At 42.0% G+C, this 18,494-nt stretch overlaps 2 protein-coding genes and 1 long non-coding RNA gene across 5 annotated transcripts in view; 2 read left to right on the top strand and 1 right to left on the bottom strand.

Annotated features, from left to right (window-relative positions):
- Positions 1-4,497, top strand: part of Scar (wiskott-Aldrich syndrome protein family member 3 SCAR) — a 54,156-nt gene extending 49,659 nt beyond the window's left edge. For all 3 annotated transcript variants that reach the window (XM_076819225.1, XM_076819227.1, XM_076819226.1), the window contains one exon: positions 192-4,497. In XM_076819225.1, the coding sequence (XP_076675340.1) occupies positions 192-373 (182 nt within the window). In that variant the 3' untranslated portion in view covers positions 374-4,497. The remainder of the gene's footprint in view (positions 1-191) is intronic.
- A 398-nt stretch (positions 4,498-4,895) lies between these two features.
- On the top strand, positions 4,896-7,513 carry Arp5 (Actin-related protein 5). The gene is made up of 7 exons (XM_076819219.1): positions 4,896-5,112; positions 5,190-5,504; positions 5,575-5,855; positions 5,924-6,142; positions 6,211-6,512; positions 6,578-6,758; positions 6,832-7,513. Exons 1-7 carry the CDS (start codon positions 5,010-5,012, stop codon positions 7,453-7,455), a joined length of 2,025 nt encoding a protein of 674 aa, XP_076675334.1. The 5' UTR covers positions 4,896-5,009; the 3' UTR covers positions 7,456-7,513.
- A 630-nt stretch (positions 7,514-8,143) lies between these two features.
- Positions 8,144-17,475, bottom strand: LOC143372727 (uncharacterized). The gene is made up of 2 exons (XR_013086345.1): positions 10,469-17,475; positions 8,144-10,413 (listed from the first exon to the last, which is right to left on the bottom strand). It is a non-coding gene; the product is annotated as an uncharacterized LOC143372727 (long non-coding RNA).
- Positions 17,476-18,494: the final 1,019 nt, after the last annotated feature.

An 18,494-nucleotide genomic window follows, 5' to 3' on the forward strand; every position in this document is an offset into this window, starting at 1 on the left:
TAAGGCTGTGTTTATTACCGTTTTTAGTATTTCTTAAATAGAATATTACATCTTTACCGCTGTGCCGTGGGTGTACAGCAAAGAAACACTCGTGAATAGACGCGACGTTGGACCGCAAAGGGTTAATCGACAAAGGGAATCTGTTAAGTTCGAAACTTCGTGACTGAGAATTATATCGCGTGTCTTTCCAGGAATAAAGCTCCGCAAGGTGGAGAAGATCGAGCAGAAGAAAGTGAACCGCCTGAACGCATTGAACGACGTCGCGTCGATATTGGCGCGTCGCGTCGCCGTCGAGTTCAGCGACAGCGATTCCGCGTCGGAAAGCGAGTGCGACAGCGAAGGATGGGGCGAGCAAGACACGAATCTCGCGTGACCAACATCGCACCCGTCCACCGCCACTGCCACCTAAACGAAATGGCTGACGATCCTTTTTTTTTCCTTTACGTTCTGTTTCCATTGCGAGACATCGATTCTCCGTCGCTTCGTCGCACAAGTCTCGCGCGAAACTGTTGAACAGAGGGACTCGATTCAACGTTTGGTGCACGCGAAACGGACGCATAGACTTTGGAATTACGATGCCCGTGAAGTGAGGGGGGGGCATCAAGTTCGGACGTTTTGTTGCTCGATTGTTTTACGTTATGCCACGTTAGTGCAGAGAGCATATTATTGCAGAATCACGTTACAATGAGTAGTACCATTAAACGCATAAATGTAATATCACAGCAACAACGATTATTTTATTACACACCATTCTCATCACCTTTAAGCAGGGTTATATTTCGTTCGTTACGGAAGAGAATATTTAAAGCAAATCAAGGAATTTGTTTCTACGTTAACCGCGGGCTCAATTCGATAGTATGTATTTAATCGAAGAATACGGTATGAAAATATTTAGCATCTCGCCTCGGCGGTTCTAAGAATCGTCGCGCGGAGCTACTTTATTATTTATTGCAGTTACTAAGATCTAATCGAGGAGAATTTGTTGGCGAGTAATGTTAGTAGGCTAAAATAAGGAGGAAGCGAGTCTAAGAAGCGAGCATGGTAAACCTTTAAGTTGATGTAAATTAGGATATTTTCAAAGAACAGGCATGTATACATTTTTCCTTTGCTGCGGGCACTTCTCATTTGTTTCGCGGTTAGAAATAAAAGCACGAAAAACTTCTGGAACAGAAGGGGCTATGTGTCTTTCCGATTCTCCGATCTTTATGCAGAACTCAACGAACGCGAGGATGATTATAGAATGGTAGAGAACGCGTTGATAAGACGAGGGTGTGGACCTAAGGGCAAGGGTCAACTTTCTCGCTATCATTGCTCGGCGTCGGTTGTAGAGGAAGTGTTTCCTTATCGGCACATTCCATGCTAATACTAATACCATGTAACGGAACAAACCTTACCCTGTGTTTTGGACATTTAATCGTCCACTTACCGACCATATATATGGGGACGAAACGATATGTTTCGAATTTATTCAGCATTCTCGTGAAACAAACGCATGTTGTTAATATTGCTTTTATTTCTATTATTGAACATTGTGGGATAAATATAAGTACAGAGCTAAAATCTACGTAAATCTAATGAACAGAGCTCTGCGCTAGAAATTCTTTTTATCACTCGCTTCTGATGCGAACCTTTCTTAAATTTCGGAAATTATCTCCACTGATTTTTGTAAGCTTTTCGTATCCCCAGCAGGGAGGATTTTTCAGTTTGTGTTTACATTGTGATTTTTAATTCGACAATTTATTTTTGCATTTCTTACGTACTCGCATTCTAATATTAATCAGTGCTCTGTTCGTTAGTGGTCTCATTTATGCATATGCAGTGTTGTCCCGTTACAAGCACGGGTCCCCTGTTTCGTTAAGAGTACACTTCTATCCCCGTTACTTCTTTCGTACTCTCACTGAAAGAAGACTGCAGAGAACAAAGGCGAGCCAATAGCATACCGTTTCCCTAAAGGCATGGCTTGCCCCCAAGCTTCGTACTCATAACGAGACAAAACTGTACTCCACATGCATAAAAATGTCACTTTCCATAAGTGAATCCGTTGTTCGACATTGGAAAAGTTAAAATGAAGTCAGACGATTCTTAGTAACCAAAGCAAGGAATTCAATGATCGTCAAAAGAAAGTGCAAAGTGTACCAAGTATAAACAGAAATACCACTGTAATTAGAAGGAAGCATGCTCTATAGTCTAAAATACACCAAGTTGGGGATTTCCCAGAGTAAATCATTGCTACCAACGCGATAAGAAACGCCTAGTATTTATCGAGCATCAATTTAAACTTTCCTCGAGTATCACTCTGAGGATTGGTAAAAAAATGGGAGATTCACTCCGACACATATATATGGCCGGTAGTGTAAGTTTTTAGCTGAGAAACGAGTGATCTGTAAATATATATACACACAGTGTACGCGAGGAGGCGCGTGCGTACGCGAACTAAGTCAAATTGCAGAGTTATTATTTTCTTCTCCCCTTCTCGTGTATAAGCCTCTGTAAGATACTTGTACCTTAAATGTTTTCTTGTATGCTTGTCGAATTGGTAGGTATATACGCGCGCTCTGTCACAGCAAGAGCAACGGCAGTTCTCTCCAATGATTTCTACGTTCCCAAGTGATCTTCCATGTCGCGACCGACTCGCGACATCGTGGAGGAGATGAGAGGAAAGGTTCTGTTTAATCGACTAGCCGTCGGAAACCAAAATACTCCGTTTACTTCTAAGGACTATGTACGATAATTGCCGAACGAGTGAGAGGACTCATATTTTTTAGCATTTAGAGGAGGAAACTTCATATTAGGATATACTACTGTTACTGGTGAGGATTACAGTTGCCAATTTTAAGCAGAAAAGAAAATGATTGTGATTTATTTTGCATCGATGTTGGTGAGGTACGATGATTAACCACTAAGATATGACATATATGTATACATGAATATTCTATATATACATACACACACACACACATATTGACCGTTGAGATTATTGTATAATCTTATGCGTCGAGTGACGACAAATGTTCAAGAAGTTTCTTCGTCTCCTCTCGTTTACGAACGTTAACTGGATATTCGTAAAAGCGAGAGGCTTTGTCGTTTGAAGCTACGATCCCGCGTGTGCAAAGCACTCCGCAGGACCGACTCGAGATTTTCCCGCGCGCGGTTTTTTTGAAAAGCAACTACTTTCGAACACTTCAAAACTCTTAAGAACCTAACCACTCACGTGCAGTGTGATTTTCAGTTTACCTTTCCATGAAACGTATAAATGGCAACTTTCAAATCACAATAAGTTGAATAACTTTCATTCGTGAAAATAATAATTTTCTATTCGTGACCTGGGGTAGGAAAATTAAAGGATTCATAGGCGATTTTGTCTTCTACGCATCGTATTATAATTGTTTCGGATGTAAGTAATGGAAATGGAGCGAAAAGTCTCGGCGATTAAGCTTACATAAGCTCTAGCGAAGTTGCGTTTTGCGCAGTGCGTGGCGCACGCGGGAACGCGGTTGAATTTCGTCGAATTAGCGTACTTCGTTTGAACATGAAGAAGGTTCGATTGATTCGAACCGCGCGAAAAGGTAATTTATATTAAATAATTAATTTCCGCTGGCGTTCGAAAGCAGCGTTTTACCTTGTATAAAATACGCGATGGTGACGGAGGGGACGAAGCTGACCCGCTCCGACTAGCGTACGATTCATCGGCAACGACACACGTGTACATTCGCTATGATTTTAAGGATATAGTCAGAACGCTATTATAATGTAACGTAATACGAACAATTGATCCAGTCTCGTCTGTACTATGTTTATACATAACGCATATACTATAGAAATATAATATAATTCGCAGGATAATGATTCGTTACAAGTAAGGATACGAGCCGTAGGCATACTTCTAGATATTTCGCCAACTACGACACAGTATTTAACGAGAATTTTTGTAACGCGACGGAACGGGGTGGCGTTTCAGGTTGTAAGCTTTGAGTATCGTGCAACGTCTGTATGAATGTATATTATTATTCGTCGACCATGCTTTCCGCAGAGCTATCACGCGCTAAATTATTGCGAAGCTGTTGTACCTAAGTAAGAATGGTGATTCCAAAGCTTAATTAACGACTGCACTCGTCGCCTCCGCTGGAATGGGTGAGAAAAGGCGAGGCGTTGCGACGCGATTGTTTCGTACTCCACCTGTTTCTACTACGGACACACCTTGTATTCGTTCGCCGGTGCGCAATTTGAACGAACGTCTGTCTGGCTATCTGATAACGATAGATAAGAAATTTTCCAGTAGAGATAAATAAGTACAGGTTAGTTCGAATACTCCGAATCCATTGGAATAAGAGCGAAATCATTCGTGCTGTACGATGAGAACGGTGTACGTCGGACAATGGACACGCAATCGTAATAGCCCTATTGATCATTACGATTATACGAGACGGTATTATTAATAATAATAAATTTGTAGCAAAACTGTACAGAGCCAAATAAATCAAAAACTTTCATAAATCATCGAAGCAGCCTTTATTCAACATTAAAACCCATCCATGACAATTCAAAGGGTGAAGAACACGTATCTCAACAATGTTGGACACGAAGTTGGGGCACTCGACAAATAAAATCCCCGTTTGCAACCTTGGGTGTTTCCGCGAGAAACTAAATTTCGGTTTGCAACAAGCCACACGTATATAAGTGCGTACGCACCTTCCAGCATTTTGACATATTTCAGAGTAGTTGCTGAGTTGGACGCTGTTCATGAGCAGAAGCCGCTAATTCAGTTCTCAAATTATGGGTCGGTAAGACAGTTTGTGTGGTGCAACGAAATTCCATGATTTCTAATTTCAAATCCTGGTTCGCTGACGCTATAGCCATCTACCGGCAACAATGCTAAACTAAAGTATCCGTTTCGATTCATGTAGATAACGCGGTAGTTGCGCTACAAAGCATGCAAACATGCCAATGGTTGAAAACAAATAGAGGCTTCTAATGTGGCAGATTGACATTGCTAGTCACAATTAAATAAGATGGAAGTTCTCGAACTAAAAGATACAAGGGCAATACCCGATACAATACACGCTTATCCAGATAGAGTAAAATCTGAAGGGACACCACTTGTTATTGACAATGGTGAGTACACTGTCTCGTATAGTACTTTATATAGCGCACAAATTATATAACAGAAATTAACAAATAATTTATATTAGGATCCTACAACTGCAGGGTAGGTTGGGCTACAGAGAAGGAACCCCAGTTGATATTTAAAAACCTCATCGCAAAGCCAAGGAAAGAGCGCGGCAAGAAGGACGGAGAACCTCAAGTTGGGAACGATATAGCGAACATAGAAGCTGTTCGATTCCAATTAAAAACACAGTTCGACAGAAACGTAGTAACACATTTCGAAGCGCAAGAACAGATATTCGATTATACTTTCACTCATATGGGAATAGACACAGAGGGTGCCATAAATCATCCGATTATTATAACCGAACCTTTCCTCAATCCGAATTACTCTCGCAACTGTAAGAGTTCAGATGCTAGTGATACTTAATTATAAATTCAGATTAGCGTACTAATGTATGCCTGTTTCAGTGATGGCAGAGCTTCTGTTCGAATGTTACAACGTACCTGCGATAGCGTACGGAGTGGACTGCTTGTTCTCTTATCAGCACAACAATTGCCCACCTGATGGTTTAATAGTCAGCATCGGATATCACGCTACGCATATAATACCGATACTAGACGGTAAAGCAGATCCTGTAAATTCACGGAGGATCAATGTCGGCGGATATCATATTACATCTTACATGCACAGACTGCTCCAACTGAAATATCCAGTACACGTAAATGCTATAACGCCGAGTCGAGCAGAGGTATTTGGATCGTGTACTCCTGATCTCCGCCATAGTTGACAGTTTTAAAGGCTTGCATTGGTTCGTAGGAATTAATACACGAGCATTCGATGATAGCTTTAAATTATCAAGAAGAAATCTCTAAATGGGCGGACCCAGATTATTACGACGCAAATGTGTTAAGGGTACAGTTGCCCTACGTTGCCCCTACGAGCACTCCTGGATTAACAGTCGAGCAGCAAAAAGAACGGAAACGCGAGCTGGCTAGAAGATTGATGGAAATCAATGCACGGAAAAGGGAGGAGAGGGTTTGTAATATTTGTACGCGAGAAACAAGCTTTATTCGCGTAAGAATATACTGTATATCTATTTGTAGCTGGCAGAAGACGAAGAGCAACTGAATCAATTATTAGCCGTCCAGGATTTACTCGAAGAGGGTGAAACTGACGAGTTCGATCAAGCCTTGAAGACCTACTCCCTCGCGAACGAAGCGGATCTAATAAAAATGATTAATAATCTGCAAGCAAAAGTTGAAAGAACCAGGCAGAAAATAGTAGCGGCCAATTCGCAGGAAGAAAACATCGTAATGGAGGATCAGAAACCAAAAATAAAGTCGAATCTGCAGCCGAAAGATCAGCAAGACTTTGACGAATGGATAGCCGGTGTAAGAAAGAAAAGGTGACCGATCTCCTGTGATTAATTTCGCGTTTGCATTGTTATAAAAAAAATTCTGTGCACGCCAGGCAAGAGATATTGGAGAAACGAATGGCTAAAAGGCAACGCAGGCAGGATATGGCGAAACGTAGAACAGCCGCCGCGCAGGAAAGGATGCGTATAATAAGTCAGTTAGCCAGGAAGGAGAAACGCGACGATGATTTCGGCATGCGAGACGAAGATTGGGACGTCTACAAAGTTATAAATAGGGTTCGTAAACGGCATTTCCAAATTGTTAGTTTTGATATTGTGCCACATTTCCGACTTGGTTATTATCACACAGGAAGGCGGAGACTCGGATTCAGAATTAGAACAAGAGAAGCTCATGGAGCTCGAGGACGTGTTGCGGCACCACGATCCAGAGTTCGATGGGGCTGGGTCTAACGTCCCCATGGTCCCCGGGGAAACCCACCAGCTACACATAGGGGTGGAACGTTTGAGGGCTCCCGAGATATTGTTCCAACCATCGTTGATAGGCTCGTTAGAGGCAGGCATCGCTGAAACGATCGAGTTTGTTTTAAAGCTTTACCCACCTGAACAGCAGCAACGTCTCGTGGGGAACGTGTTCCTCACCGGCGGGCCGACAACCTTCCCAGGCTTATTGGAGAGGCTGAATCGCGAGCTTCGCGAGATGAGGCCGTTCGGCTCGAACTTTCAAATAAACATCGCGAAGAACAGTAGCATAGACGCGTGGTACGGAGCGAGGGACTTCGGGCTGAATGGAAATCTGCCCGAGTTTCTGCTTAGCAAAAGGGAGTACGAGGAGAAGGGTGGTGAATATTTCAAGGAACACTTGACTAGCAATACCTATACTCGATCTCCCGATCCATTGCCTGTAATACAAGTCCCTGTGACGTCGGAACAAGTCATCGTGGAGGATGCTGTTGTCGATGTTGAAATGGAATGAGGGAAAGAAACTTTTGTACTGAACTCTCTTACGAAATAAAAGTTACTGGAAAACAGTCGGAGGCTATGTTCCACGTTAATTTCATTTTCCGTTCACAGGTGCTCTCTGTCCAGCAACAATTGCTCCTTGACATCTGTAAAAGCAAGATAAACATAAAGGTCCTTTTCTTTTTTTTTTTTCATGGATATCTACTTTATTACACAAGTGTTTCCGTTTGTTCATTCAGTTACGAGCAAACTACATTGTAGTCTGTTTGCTGATCACAATACACAGTTCCCGATCATCGCGTTCCACCATTCGAAGATAATTATGCGGGTACAATTCGCATCACCATCGCTCGTCGAGAATAGTCAACGTCCGCCCTGTTCGCGCTCCTCGAGCAAGCTAAAAAAACGGAGAAAGCAGTTCCCTCACATCAGCGGTAGAGCCCCCGCTACAGCGACCTCGAGAAATCCTCCCAAACCCTCGAATCCATGGCTTAAGTTAACATCACAATACAGTAATATACTGAAAGATATTACGAAGCCCTACAGGCGGTCATTACAGCTAATAATAAAACGATCCTTGCGTGCTTTTTGTTCACCTAATTAGAAGGAACATACCGTTGCGGAAAACTCGGGGTGTTCGCCCACGCCGCGGTGCAACAAGAAAATCAAGAAACCGTCGCATTAGTTTTTTCCTCTTTAAAAAAAAAAAAAAACGAAAATGGGGGAACGTAGACTCTTAAGATCACAAGCGCACAGCGTTTGTGACGTGTATATTATAAATGTTATACATATCTGTTAAAGCACTCGATGACACGCGTTCTCGTTTACCGTTTCGCGAACTATATTCTCTCTTATCACATGCGGTCGCAAGATAAAATTACAAGTACAGCGAGTAATAACGTGGGCACGCAACGACTCAAGGAAAGCATTAAACCGCGTCCCGCCGCATTTACAATTCTTCCGCAAGGACACGCAAAAGTGTTACATTGCAACGTATTGTATATAAATTGCGCTACGTAGCGTTACGCGGCGATATCAACGGAGCTCGTTAGAAAAATGAAATTCAACAGATCTCAGCGATATCGATTAAATAGTACAAAAGCTGTACAGTATAACATCGTCTCGAGCCGCGCGCAACATCTTTCTCCGCCGTTCGAAGTCAACGACCGTTGTAAATGAGCTTGATCCCGCCAATCAAGTCCGATCGCAATCGCGCGCAATGATATTTCGCTCGTTGTTCTTTCTTCTTTTATCGAAACGATCTTATCCCGTCTGGCGTAATACAGCAGATTCTTAATTTAAATAATATCCTTTGTAACTATCACAGGCTGAGGCCGCTGCAGCTTCAACGATTCTCACTAAGAATTACAATAATAATAATCATAATCGGTAATAGAAGCGCTTTAGCGTATCAGATAGCGGAAGGATAGAAGAAACGTGGAGGACGATCCCCTTTCTCTCGTTCTGTTTCTTTTTTTCTGTCGTCCGTTTTCAACGATAAAATTGAGGTAGAATCCAATCTGTGAAAGTAACGATACAGCTTCCCTAATCGTCTACCCGTGCTAAGTGTGAGGATCTACTTTCGTCAACGATATAATATCCGTATGCTAACTAAAATTATACACGATCTCAATATGCTCTTGTCGTGGTAATGATGATAATAGTATTAACAATAATAATAATAATAATAATTACAATGGTGTCCGATAAAATAATGATAATAGTGGTGATGATAGTAATTCAATGTAATCATTAGTAGAACAATGATTAATAATGGCTTCGTCTGTGTACATATAAATATATATAAATTTACATATCTATTTATATATACTTATACAGCGATGTAATTTGTGTGTGTGGGGGGAGGGGAGGGGAGGGAGAAGGGTAGAGGGTAAGTGACAGCTATGTACAGTACATACTTGCCTTAGTTGTACCATCGTTACGTTTATACGTACCTATACTCTTAATAATCATTACATGACGATGACGATAGTTCGAATCATAATCGTAATAATCCATAATATTTTATTATCGTTTAATCGTAAAATACCCTATGTCGCGTGTAATAGAACTATATGTATATGTATGTGTATATATATATATATATATATATAGGTATGCAGTATGTACGTAAAGAGGATGTGTTCAACCAGGATATGTCGGTGAAAACTATATGGTGTATCAAGCGTCAACTTCTTTTTTTTGTTTCACCTCGTAGTATCTACATATATATATTTATATCATTTACTATCCTTTATCCGCTTCGTCTCGTTTATCTCAGAGCTACTATTACAAAAGTGCGTTACTCTCGTCTTACGTTTGTAGGTACATACATGTATCGGCGTGACCTACCTACTTGTTCATTGTCGTTTATATTAGATCTGTAGCTTTAATTAATTCTTTTCGATGGTACAGAGCGCGGCAAAGGAGGCGGCGCGATTGGGAATCGAGCGACTCTTCTGAGCGAAATTTATAAACTTACGCGAACCTCAAGTTTGCTTCTCATCTGTTGGTGCAGAACTTTTTTTTACGCAAACCCAAGCTCTCTCCTTAATCTATGATGGATTATTTTTAAGAAAAAGCTCTGGATTCCTCAAATACTTGAATAATTCCTGCCCTTAACACCTTGGCAACCGAACGGTAAATATCAGAATCACGTTTCTGATATATTCTTCGAGTGAGAAACCTTTCCAAGAGCACACGGGCAAGAAGAAATATAGGCCATGCGGTCAGGTTAAACCGCAGGATACTACAGCACATGTTTCTCTTGAAAACAGTACACTGCGGGGGGTACACGACTTTGCAGTCTGCATCCCTTGCGACACTCGGCTCGGATCGACTCGGGTTAATTGAGAATACAGTATTTTCAACCAGGGACGATTATTCGTAAATTATATTTTTATTGCGTTGTTATTGCGAGTCGAATCTTGGCCGAAGTTCACGCGCCCCGTATCGATCTTCAAAGTGCGCCCTTCCTCGGGTATCGATCTCCGGAGTATCCGCCCTCGAGAAACGTGGTCGCAAACCAGCGAAACCTACCCCCAAGAATTTCGACGTTACCTTCCCTTGCGCTCGCAAAGAAAAATCATCCGACGCCCAATCGCGACGCAACCCTCGTTGCACCCTGTACTCGTTCCTTAAACGGAGCACTACGAAAATCCTCTTGCTCAATTGTCACACGCACACGCATGTAACAAGACACACACACGCATACTCACCGCTCGTGCACTTTACATACATACAGACACACGCGTGTCCGTGTATATACTTCGTACATATATAGAGGATGTCTCAAAACAGAGGGACAATCCTGAGCATGCAATATCCTCGTGCAAAATGGCGTTGAAAAATCCTTTACCCTTTTGGGATCCGAGGCTTCGTTCTCGAGATATTAATCCAAGTTCCGGGGCGCGCGATTTAAAGCCGAAACAGCTGAGCGCGGAACAGCGCGACCGTTACCACGCACAGCTGACTCTGCTTTAAACCGCGCGTCCCGGAACTTGGACCGGTAATATTCAACTGCTAATATCTCGAGAACGAAGCCTCGGATCTGAAAACGATAAAGGACTTTTCCACGTCTTTTTGCATCAGGATACTGCATGTTCTGGATGGTCCCTTGGGACACCCTATGTATATGTACTTCCTACCCATCGACGGTATGTATATAGGTATATCTTATCTTTATCGTCGTATCGTTTTCAGTATCATTTGTTCCGCCGTTGATTATTTTACTCTCCCTTCCTCGCTCCTTTCCTTTTAACCGTCGCCCCCTCGATATGGCCGTCTCGCTTTGCCGGGAATACCGCGAGGGCCCCGTGAAGCGCACCCTTTCTCATGGAAAAATGTTTCGTCGACACGCAATTCAGAGCTTGCTTTTCCACCAGCTCCTTAATCGAAGCTTCTTAGGCACCGTTCGAGACTCGACCCGAGGGAAAGTTACAGCCTGACGAGCCAATACTATCTTTCCCTTCTCCCGATACCTTTCGCCTCTTAGCACCCCGTTAGTAGACCAAGTTGCGTGCACGCGGGGGGTGTATTTACAACGAATCGAAACGGTGACCTGTCCTAACCGAACGGAAAAGCTGCGGAACACCTTCGTTACGGAAGGGGAAGACGTCCGGAAACGGAGGCATATCTCGTTAGACGAAACGTGCGAGGAGTATGTCAAGCCCTGTGGCCTGTCGTTTATAAAAATATCGATGTACTTTGAACGAAACGCTTGCAAACGACACTGTTCGACGGAGAGATCTTTAACGTTTCTTCGCTTATCACATGTCTGCACGGGGGTTGCCACGCTGTTCCAGTTCTCACTTGGAGACTCTGGGTTTGGTTACCAAGGGGTTGGAGCTGATTAGATTTTTTAAATTCTGCAGAATGCTGTTTCGCATGATTTCGAATTCCTCCGTAACCATTGCGAGTACGTAGTGCTGGATTAACCAATAAGCAAAATAAGCACGTGCTTAGAGCAGCGGGAGAAAGGGCATCATAGAAATTTTCTGAATTTTAAAATCAAGCTTTCGTTAGAAACACTTTTTAGGCAAATTATCAGAAATGCCTAAGAAATTGTATATTGCGTTGAGGTGATCCTCATCATCTTTTAAGTGCTTGCAACAGGGATTCTCAACATCTTTTAAGTGCTTAGGGCCTCTGAAGGTCTTAATTCGGCCCTGGTAGTGCTGGGGAAGTATATAGAAGAGATTTGCACAGTTGCAAGACTCATATCATGCTAGATAACTTTTATTCGACACAATTGTTGGAATAATGCACGTACGCGAAAATACAGTGGGATGTAGTACTGCTTACGCGGCTTTGAGCAGTGCGTCTGACCATAGATACTCCTCTTCCACTTGCACCGTTATACTATGTACTTGTTTTTTTTCTAGAAAGCACGTGGATCACTCAGGACCAGCTCGTCCCTGTAGGCAAAATTAGCCAGCTGTCTAGAACGTAATATTTACAAGAGCTGCAAAATGGTCTTTTCATTGTAGACATTTTTTAAAATAAAGTTTTAATTGAAATACTAAAGTCGCTTTATACGTGTCAAGCTACTAAAAATTCAAAGTAAGGTCATCAAGAAGCTGAAATGAATGTATTATAAATAAAAGGCATTATTTGCACCTAGGGTGCAAAAAAAGCTCGAGACGGGCCTGGAATCACTTCTATGTAATCTCTTATACTTTGCAATATCTGCCGTTTACTCAGTTTACTGCATGCATTATTTAATAATTGTTTCGAGCAAAAGTTCCTTAGGATAAAAATGGCTATGTAAATATATATTTATTTATGAGCAGTCTCGCGATTTTATTTGCTACAGGTAACGTGTTAGACTGAATAATTATTCGAATTTGTGTTACTTCTGGGCGTCAGTCCCGCTAATTGTTGAAATTAAAAATATTCACCCGAGCTTTCAATTTCTTCGACACTTTGTGAAATCTTGCCGCCTGCAAATTCCTCTTATGCTTTAGTGATCTATTCAGACTCAGAGCAAACTGTATAAACTTTAAAGATAAATAATGTTAATTTACTACATTGCAATTTTGTAGGCTTTGTTATTTTCTTCCAAGGCGAATAGGATGATGAGATATCTCATTCCTTAATCAAAAGAAACTTTCATAGTAAGAATGGGTTTCTCAAAGCGTCGAAACCTCGAAAGCCAGGAAAATTTCGAATTTCGAGAATTCAAAACTTAGCACTTTTTGCGCGATTCGAAACTCTCGAAACCCAGATAAGGAAAAGTATAAAATCAATGAATAAATATTAAAAAGAATAAAACGCAGCGTTCCTCGTAAATTTGATTAATATTATATTTTTCTTTGACTACGGTCAATAGAGATTTATTCAAAAGTTTGGTTCACTTCAGTTTTTAAAGCAAGATATTCCACTTATAAAACAGAATCAGCACTTCAACATTCGAGAGTTTCGAAGCCTTACAAATATTCGCACTCGAGTTTGGAGAATTTAAAAATTAGCTTCAAACCCACCCCTACTTCGTACAACGGAGCTCAAGTTAGAAAATCATTCCACCGTTATAAAATTGCTTGTAAAAAAATTTACCGAGACACCTCTTTACTTTTGCACCGAGGCCCTTCTTCCCTCCAACGAATTTATTGAGATCCTCCTATTTGTGCCCACCACCCTCTACGAACAATCCTCCTTCACTGCACCACGAACAGGTGGCAACCCCAGTCCGCACCCTTATCTGACTCGATAGCATCGCGTTAGTTATTTATATTAATGGCATCAAGGTGTGTACACTATATTAGTTAATTCTCAGTGTGGCGGTTTAATTGGAAAGTGGCGCTATCGCATCGCAGCGAGCTCCTCGACCCGGGGCGCGGTATCTGCACCCTCGTTTCGAAGCGCGCGAAAAGCACTCCGAAACAAAAGCTCCTAATATCGCCGAGGGGCTGGCGCGATAATTCGGCCGATTCGTTCAACGAAAAGCAGCAATCGGCGGAAGAATATGTATATTGCGTACCACTACCATCTACGCGATCTCTCGAGCTGCTTCGGTGATAATCGATCACCGCCGGGCGCGAAATCGGGGGGTGCAGGGGTCGGGAATTATCGTCGAAGCAGCCGAGGGAAACGTTTCATCCCCTCCTCTAAAGTGCAACGGGACTAACGGAGTTCGGCTTGACGAGGTTTCGCGTGATTAACGCGGGTTAACCTTTCGTTTACTTTTCTTTTTTTCTTTTTTTTTTTTACTTTCTTTTTCCTGCAAAATCGTCGTCCTGGAGATGCGCGTCGCTCCGTGTAGGTACTCGACGGTCAGATACGACGCGCGTGGTCGAAAGTAAAAGCCGGTGCTCGAAGTGCGTGTCTTCTCGCGTGTCGCGGGATCCGCGGCTCCCACGAAACCTCCCTACAACACTATATTATACGCAGGCCTCTATAAGACTTACGGGTAGCACGATAAACCTCTATAAAAATAAGAGCTATCCTACGTAAACGCATTACAAAAATAAATGGCATTGTACTCTGCTAAAGAAGCAAAATGGTACAGGCGCAACGTGAAGCGACGCGAGCATCGTCTGTAATCCTTCGAACCCCTTCTCTTCGTCCCCGCCGTTTCTCTCTAGAAGGCAGACTACCCCCTATAATAAATCGAGATTGATTTTGCTCCTATTAAATTCGTATACCACCCTCGCGCCCCCCATCTCCTCGCCCCAACCCCCGTCGCTCCGCAGTCTGCGCTGATCAAGCCACCCACACGCCCCACGAAAGTCGATTTAATTACACGGCGAACCGCTCGTACCAGGGGGCGAGCTAGCGTATCAAGCGTCCGAGCCGGGGCTGTGCGAAACAGAGTATCGGAGGTCGCGTAGGGCCGATCTCGCGGCACTATAAACCGCCCCGGTTGAATATCAGATGAGGAACTGCTTCGAGCCCAAAGTCAAGGTCCGAGCAAGCCGGCGAACACGAAAGGACTTCCGAGTTCTGTGGAAACTGCTGTGCCCCTTGAAGGGTGATGTTGGGGTCTGTGGGAACTTGGGGTCTTATGGCTTGTAGAGTACTATATCAGACGAGTATTTGAATATAACAGATACCCTGATTCAACTTGTTTATTGAAAATGAGGAAATGGAGGAGCAGAAAAGGGACGTTATTGAGTCAATTGGGAAGTGAAGGTACTTCCCTCAGAATAAGGGCAATCTAACGTGGATAGAAAATAATGTTGGATACATGTCCATGATCCAACACTGTTATAATTAATATCCTCCGAGACTCCCAGGATTTTATTCTTTAAATCAACTTTTGTAATCACCTAACGAATTTTATTGAAAATGAGGAAATGGAGGAGCAGAAAAGGGACGTTATTGAGTCAATTGGGAAGTGACGATACTTCCTTCAGAGTAAGGTCAATCTAACGTGGATAGAAAATAATGTTGGATACATGTCCATGATCCAACACTGTTATAATTAATATCCTCCGAGACTCCCAGGATTTTGTTCTTTAAATCAACTTTTGTAATCACCTAACGAATTTTATTGAAAATGAGGAAATGGAGGAGCAGAAAAGGGACGTTATTGAGTCAATTGGGAAGTGACGATACTTCCCTCAGAATAAGGGCAATCTAACGTGGATAGAAAATAATGTTGGATACGTGTCCATGATCCAACATTGTTATAATTAATGTCCTCCGAGACTCCCAGGATTTTGTTCTTTAAATCAACTTTTGTAATCACCTAACGAATTTTATTGAAAATGAGGAAATGGAGGAGCAGAAAGGGGACGTTATTGAGTCAATTGGGAAGTGACGATACTTCCCTCAGAATAAGGGCAATCTAACGTGGATAGAAAATAATGTTGGATACATGTCCATGATCCAACACTGTTATAATTAATATCCTCCGAGACTCCCAGGATTTTATTCCTTAAATCAACTTTTGCAATCACCTAACGAATTTTACTGAATTTACATTAAAAATATTTCTATCCTGTCCACTCGGCTCCTCCAGGATTAAATCCTAAATGCGCCACTGCCCCCAGGTGTAAGTTACGTCGACGCTCCCTACCACTGCAGCTAGCTTCGAAGACCTAACGACCCCCTTTTATAATCTGCATCAAATAATTTCGATACAAGCAATGTTCTCTTGTTCATTTCTCACTTTTATTCGTCGCGTTGGCCCAACATCCCTGTTTCCGTCTCGTTGCTAGCGATGTCTGTCTTTAAAACAAGCAACGAGGTGAAGCGAACGCGACGCGAAGATACAAGAGCTATGTAGAGCTGCAGAGCGTGGTGGGACGCACTTCACAATGGCCTTGAGGAGCCAATTGATTTTGCGTCAAGTATAGCTGCAATGCTGGCGGAACGTTGGAACAGTCTTCTAAGAGGGCACCCGGAAGTCTCAGACAGCCCTAACACGCTCGCTAGTTGCCATCTACTTGCTTGGTCATAAACTCTGTGCAATAATGAATTTCGAAACGCCAATTAAAAAGGGTGGGGAAGAGACAGTGAGGGATATCCCTAGAATTGGCAGACTTTCGAGTCACTAGCCTGACCTTCTAACTTCTTCGATCAAAACTGTTCCGATCCACGCGTGGGGTAGTGAACGCGTGAACTGTAAAAATCGTAGAAACGGAAGGAACCTTATCCACAACAGTGTCCAATCGACGCGAAACACGCTAAAATTGTAATAATTGAAGAGCGTAACATTCTCTGTGAAAATGAGTTAGTAACAATAATGTAATGTATTCCAACAGGCTGTACTAATTATATAAAATAGGAAAGATTAATTTTTTTCAACGTGGCTTTTCAACGATCTATTACCACGTGTAAGCCTGTGAATTTAATTTGTTATACACACCGCTGTACCATTAAGAGCTCTACCCTATTTATAATAGCTTGAGTATTTAGTGATTTTTTTTTTTAAACGTACAGCAGATAGAGCGTTAAAGAATCACCGAATCGTCGGATTTATCTTCTCCGAGTCTTCTTTCGTGCTCGCCGATTAGGTGTGCATCTGGTTGAAACAAACGAGATTCGAGAGACTCGGATCTAAAGCAAATTGATTCTGAAGATTCCCTGGAAAAAATACTGATTTGAATCAATGTTTCTGTTGAGTTGTTACAGTGGTTCTTGCGAATTTTTCGTTAGAAAAATAATACTGAAAAAATTGTCCAATAATCAAAACGATCTGGTATTGCAGTCAACTCTGAGTTTCAGTCAAAAAACGGATGTTCGATGTTTCCATTTAAAATACCTTCCGCAAGGTAGACAAGATACTTAAACCTATGTAAGGACCCACAGCGATCGTTACGTGAAACGTAAATTCGTAAAAGTAGTGTCAACGCGTAACAACATATAAAAACGTTAATTTTTGAAGCTACAGCGCTTTGACTAATTTTTGCCGCGAAGTCTTTGAAACCAGTGGTAAAATGTTAAATAGAAGAATCCTCTCTCCAGCTCGCTGGCTAATAAAACAATTACACCATATTAACACGTGGCCGAAATTTTAATTTCGCTTTTGCGCCCGTGCCTATTGCCGCTAAAAAATTATTTACACAGCTTAACGTAACTAACGTATGTTCGATTTAAAGCTATCGTTATTGAATTGTAATCGCAATTACATACAGCTACAACTAAACGCACGATTTAACCAATAAATTATGTACATAATATTACAATAAATATATATTAATAAAGAGATCTTATAAGCAAACATAAAAGTAGAAAGCAAGAAACTGTCCGATACGATTCACGGTGATTCAAATCAGTATATTGACTGTCGAGTCACTCGTGCAGATTCAGCTCTAAACATACCTGGAGCGGTCCGAGGGAAATAGAAGACAACGGGTGAACATATCCTTCTTTTTCCTATTAGCCCTTTCTATCTGTACTATCTGCGTTACTTATGTATGTTACGCGCAGGTAAGACAAAGGTGGGTTCACCCGTTCTCTTCCCAATTTCTAGGACCGACCGCCATTGCTCTCCAGGCCGTCCAGGTATGTTTAGAGCTCTATGCTCGTGCATCCTCGCAAGAGAAAATGAATCGAATGAATCACTCAGTGTAACTCTACAGCGCGATATAAATTAAGCTCTCTCCAAGGATCCTGACTCGTTATTCCTTCAGGACTCGATAAATTCCGCAACAGCAACCACGCGATACTTAGTAGGAATCTCATCAAGGTGCGCGAGTATTTATTACCGTAAATTATCATAGTTCGTTCATCGGTTGCACTCTCAACGAATCGTTTTGAATATCGAGTCACAAACCAGGGTTCGTGGTTCTCCTCATTTATTTTAATTTTTGATGGATGATTATTAATTATTCTAGTGAAAAAGGATGACTGCCTCAGCTGAACCCTAACAGACGAACCAAGGTTGAAAGTTAAAAGCGCGAAATTAGAAACTGTAAGATCTGTAAACTATAGTGCGTCGTATCTTGCACCGTCCTAACTCGTAAACTCTTATATGGCATTCTAGAACCTGAATTAAAAACAAAAAGAACACGATTAAGATGTCTCTCTGCGAAGTGCCTCGTGTATTTTCCGAACTGCCTTTTCGACAAGTGGGAACGCGGCTTAACATTTAATTCGCCCAACGTG

The sequence above is a fragment of the Andrena cerasifolii genome, chromosome 8, assembly GCF_050908995.1.
Source record: "Andrena cerasifolii isolate SP2316 chromosome 8, iyAndCera1_principal, whole genome shotgun sequence".
Classification (NCBI taxonomy): domain Eukaryota; kingdom Metazoa; phylum Arthropoda; class Insecta; order Hymenoptera; family Andrenidae; genus Andrena; species Andrena cerasifolii.

Coding starts and splice junctions, on each gene's coding strand:
- Arp5 (XM_076819219.1), top strand. CDS start 5,010: ATGGAAGTTCTCGAACTAAAAGATACAAGGGCAATACCCGATACAATA. Junction 5,505..5,574: donor TCCGAATTACTCTCGCAACT/GTAAGAGTTCAG, acceptor TGCCTGTTTCAG/TGATGGCAGAGCTTCTGTTC. Junction 6,513..6,577: donor GCCGGTGTAAGAAAGAAAAG/GTGACCGATCTC, acceptor TGTGCACGCCAG/GCAAGAGATATTGGAGAAAC.